Consider the following 4756-nt stretch of genomic DNA (forward strand, 5'->3'; position numbering starts at 1 on the left):
AGAAAAAAAAAAAACTCACCCTTTAAGAAAGTGGCTATATATTCATTTAAGTAATGAAAAATATACATTTTTTCCATATTTACCCTTTTTGGAAGTGAGTTTTGTACAAGATGATACTGCACCATTTATAATAGGATATGACTTTTCAAAAGCCAATGATAACAAATGCAACGTTTCAGAATAAATGCTCTTTTGGAAGTGTAAAAAGTGGAGTTATTATAGGAATAAACATGAAAAACTAAATTTGAGGGTAAAATTGGAATGGTATATTTAATTGTAACCATTGTAATTAATTTTTGCTTATATTTGAGACTCCAAATTTTATTTTATTTTGCTTACATATGAGACCGGAGGGAGTATTTTTTTTCTGCCCACCTGTACACCAGAACATTTATTAATAATTATTGTTACTATTTCTTCATGAATACCCTGACACGCCAAAATATATCAATAAGATATCTCTAAAAAAATCAATTTATTTAAAACTTAGAAGTTTCTTACAATAAAGAACTTATGAATAAATTCTTAAATAAAATTTTATCTTGAAGAATTTATGAAAATAAATTTAAAAAATCTAGTAAATAATATTTAAAATTGTTTTCATAAATTTTTTCAAACAAATAGTATCATAAAATTTATCCACACAAATAAATTAATATAGACAAATGTTTAAACTTATTGATTTTTTAATTTTTATCTATTTAAACAATAATTACATTATTTATTTATAAATATTCAAATAAAATATATTTTTCTTTTAAAAAGTTTAAATTCAAAATAAAAAGTAAACTCTTAATAGACTACTCACTCTGTTTTTTTAATAATTATTGTTACTTTTTCAACCACAATTCTCTTTTTATCTATAATAACCTTAATTATTTATTAAATTCATTTTATATTTTCTTTCTTTGTAATGATTATCTAGGAACAATTTTGATAAAATATAATTAATAATACATTAAACTTTATAAATGATAATTAAAAAGAAATAATTCTTTAAAAAAAACACTTAAAAAGAAATGGAGAATATACTTATCAAACTTAAACCTTAAATTTTTTTAGAAAAAAAGACTCAGCTTAAGAAAGTCTAAATCGGATCCAAGTTTTTCAAACACCCAGTTGCAAGGTAGATATAATAGTAATAATATGAAATAATAATTGTGAAACTGTGAACGTGTGATTGTATGGTTAATTTCTAATTTGTGTGTGGAGGGAGATAACCTACCTAGCATTCGGATTTGGGACACTGTCCAACCTGACGCACCATCTTACGCAACAGTTTGAGGACTAATAATAAAGTATATTAAATATCGTGGAATTTTCATCCAATCCAAATTTCATTTTCCATCTGGTCCACGTTTCTTCCTTTCCAAACCTCTTTTTATACCCTAATCCAATTCACTGGTGAAAGACTTCATCTACCTCTCCCCTCTCTCTCTCTCTCTAAACTCTCTCATTTTCCTTCTTCATCTCTCTCTCTCTCTCTGATCTTTTCCTTTTTCTGTTTTCATTAATATATTATATGGACAAAGGTTGGGGACTTGCTCTTGACACTTCTTCTTCTTCCTCTCAAATTCCAATATCTCACTCTTTTTTGCCTTCCAAACACAACAACACCAACGATAGAATGTTTCCTATTTTAGGATTCCCAGTCAACCTCACCCGCAACGCCAACGCTGAAGACAGCGGTGATCGGAAAATAACCGGCGAAGTCGATTTCTTCTCCGAAAGAAACAAACCATCGCCTTCAGCTTCACACGATCATCAACATGTTGTTAAACATAATAACATCAAAAAGGAGATTGTTTCAACCGATGTAAAACCTTCAACTTCCAATATTCACGTTAATGTAAGCTTCTTAATTATTATTAGCCTCTCATAATTACTATTAAATCATCTTTCTATTGATTAATTAATTTTGCTTCAAATATTGTAGACTGGTTTACAACTTGCGAACACCGGGAGTGATCAATCTGTTGTGGATGATGGAGTTTCATCCGATGCCAAGAACACGGAGGTACATAACATAATTTAGTTTAATTTAATTTAATTTAATCTTTGAGTTTGTTACCGGCTTCAATTGATAATTGATATAAACTTGTTTGATTAATTCAGCTTGCACAATTGCAAATGGAGCTTCAACGGATGAATTCAGAGAACAAAAAACTGAAAGAGATGCTCAATCATGTTACCGGTAACTACACCGCTTTGCAGATGCAGCTCATGGCATTAATGCAAAAGAATCACCAAACAGAAAATGAGGTAATTATAACTTATTATGGTTAGTTATTTTAAAATTTTAATTAAAAAAGTAATTAGTATATGAGATTTCAGTTTCATCTATTAATAGTACTTGAATTCAGGTTGTTAATGCAAAAGCTGAAGAGAAAAACCAAGGTGTTGGTGGAGGAATAGTACCAAGGCAGTTTCTTGAGATAGGGACTAATGGAACAGCTGAAGTTGATGATAGAGTATCCAATTCTTCATCGGATGAAAGAACAAGATCGAACACGCCTCAGAATAGTCTTATTGAAGCTGGAAATAGAGATCAAATAAGAAATAACAATGGTAAAAATGGTAGAGAAGATAGTCCTGATTCAGAATCACAAGGTTGGGGTCCTAATAAGGTTCAGAAAATACTCAACTCTTCCAATGTTGCTGAACAATCTGCTACAGAAGCTACAATGAGAAAAGCTCGCGTCTCCGTTCGTGCTAGATCAGAAGCTTCAATGGTATGCATAAATTCACTACTAGCTAGTACCAAGTACTAACTAAATCATCATCAATTTATATAGTGAATGACTTCTTGATTAGTTTTCTAACTGAATTGTGTGATATGGATCGCATTTGCAGATTAGTGATGGATGCCAATGGAGAAAATATGGTCAAAAAATGGCGAAAGGAAATCCATGTCCTCGAGCATACTACAGATGCACTATGGCAGTTGGTTGTCCAGTTCGCAAACAAGTGAGTTTTATTTCTAATTGTAGCGGTATCTCTGGTCTTTATTATAAAATACGGTTCACTTTTCATGTATCTGATATATATATATATAAATTTTCTGAATAAGAAAAACTTCTTAACTACTTGATGAATGAAGAATAAACTTATTGAATAATTGTGTTTTACAAAACACTAATGTAGCGCAAAGCTAATGATGATTCATGTTTTTGTTCACAGGTTCAACGTTGTGCTGAGGACAAAACAATATTGGTAACAACATATGAAGGAACACATAACCATCCACTTCCACCAGCAGCTATGGCAATGGCCTCAACAACCTCAGCAGCTGCAAGCATGTTGCTATCAGGTTCAATGTCAAGTGCAGATGGAATAATGACACCAAATTTATTAGCAAGAGCTATTCTTCCTTGTTCTACAAGCATGGCAACACTTTCAGCTTCAGCGCCATTCCCAACTGTTACATTGGATCTAACACAAAACTCAAACCCAATCCCAAATCCAAATCCATTGCAGCAATTTCAAAGACCTCATCATGCACCATTTCAAGTGCCTAATTTCTTTCCAGGACAACCTCAGAATTTTCAACAAGCAGCAGCGTCGCTTTATAATCAATCTAAATTCTCTGGTCTTCAATTGTCTCAAGAAGTTGGTTCTTCGCATTTAACAACTACACAAGCTCCAACGCTCCAACAACAACAGCAACAATCTTCCTTAGCTGATTCTGTCAGCGCCGCCACCGCTGCTATCACGGCCGATCCTAATTTCACCGCTGTTCTCGCCGCCGCTATCTCCTCCATCATCGGTGGTGGTCATGGAAACAACAGCAGCAACAACAATAGCAGAAGTACAGTTAGCAACTTTTCAGGAAACTAAATCACTTTGTTCTTAGTTTCCTTTGTTTTTCAGATTAATATTATTCCTTTTTTATTTCAAGAAATATATCATTCCTTTTTTTTGTACAATTTTTAAGGGATCATAAATGTTGATATTCTTTTTAGTCCATGTGTTTGGATTAAGAGGATATATAGGAGAATAGTAGATCATATATGAAAGAAAAAAATCACTTCAATTTTTTGTTTTATTGTACGTTGAACAATCTTGGGTATGTTATTCAAAATTCTTAGACATGTGATATAGAAAAGGAAAATGAAAATATGTATCTATCTTTTTTCTTCATTTGTTTCATCGTTATCTTTCCTTAATTTGGACCGTAACCTTTGTGGAAAATATTGAAAACGACATAGATAGTTAGTATTAGTAACCCATGTACTAAAGAACAAAAAAAAAAGAGAAAGAAAGAAGAAAAGTGTTGAACATAGAGAGCCAAGTGAATAATCCATGTTTGCTAAGAATATCCGAATTATTTTATTGGTCAAGAAATACGGCCATTAATATTTGATATTGACACGTTAATGTATGGTAGGAAGTAGTAATCCAAAGGTGGACTTAGCTACACTAATTTGAATTTGATTTTGATTTTTGGAGTGTCGAGGCTATAGAGTTTCTTAGTAGGTTCGTGTGGTGTTGTTATACTACGTGATTGTAATAATGGTGATTGATGAGAAATAGATAAGGTCAACTTAATAATAAATATAGGAGAAGGAAATTGAAAAGTGAGTTGGTGGATGTTGATTGAAAGAAGAAGAAGAAGTATACAATTTTTGACTTTGTTTGCGGTTATGGTGGAACTCACGTTCACGTTAATGGCACCTTAATATCTGTTTGGACTAATCATGTGAGTGTATTTATGTTAGGGGATGGAACCAGACATAAGGACATGTTACCTTATGGG

At 32.0% G+C, this 4756-nt stretch overlaps 1 protein-coding gene across 1 annotated transcript; it reads left to right on the forward strand.

Annotated features, from left to right (window-relative positions):
• The first annotated feature begins 1402 nt into the window (after window positions 1-1402).
• Window positions 1403-4140, forward strand: LOC127077632 (probable WRKY transcription factor 31). The gene is made up of 6 exons (XM_051018730.1): window positions 1403-1849; window positions 1937-2017; window positions 2116-2262; window positions 2364-2732; window positions 2854-2967; window positions 3181-4140. The coding sequence occupies exons 1-6, from the start codon at window positions 1523-1525 to the stop codon at window positions 3835-3837; spliced, it is 1695 nt and encodes a 564-aa protein (XP_050874687.1). The 5' UTR covers window positions 1403-1522; the 3' UTR covers window positions 3838-4140.
• Window positions 4141-4756: the final 616 nt, after the last annotated feature.

Source organism: Lathyrus oleraceus, chromosome 1 (assembly GCF_024323335.1).
Source record: "Lathyrus oleraceus cultivar Zhongwan6 chromosome 1, CAAS_Psat_ZW6_1.0, whole genome shotgun sequence".
In the NCBI taxonomy this organism is placed as follows: Eukaryota; Viridiplantae; Streptophyta; class Magnoliopsida; order Fabales; family Fabaceae; genus Lathyrus; species Lathyrus oleraceus.

What these genes read in the sequence shown, in the direction of transcription:
- LOC127077632 (XM_051018730.1), top strand. Translation starts at nt 1,523, where the DNA reads ATGGACAAAGGTTGGGGACTTGCTCTTGACACTTCTTCTTCTTCCTCT. An exon ending in CTAGATCAGAAGCTTCAATG is followed by an intron (nt 2,733 to 2,853) that starts GTATGCATAAAT and finishes TCGCATTTGCAG; the next exon opens with ATTAGTGATGGATGCCAATG. An exon ending in GTTGTCCAGTTCGCAAACAA is followed by an intron (nt 2,968 to 3,180) that starts GTGAGTTTTATT and finishes TTTTGTTCACAG; the next exon opens with GTTCAACGTTGTGCTGAGGA.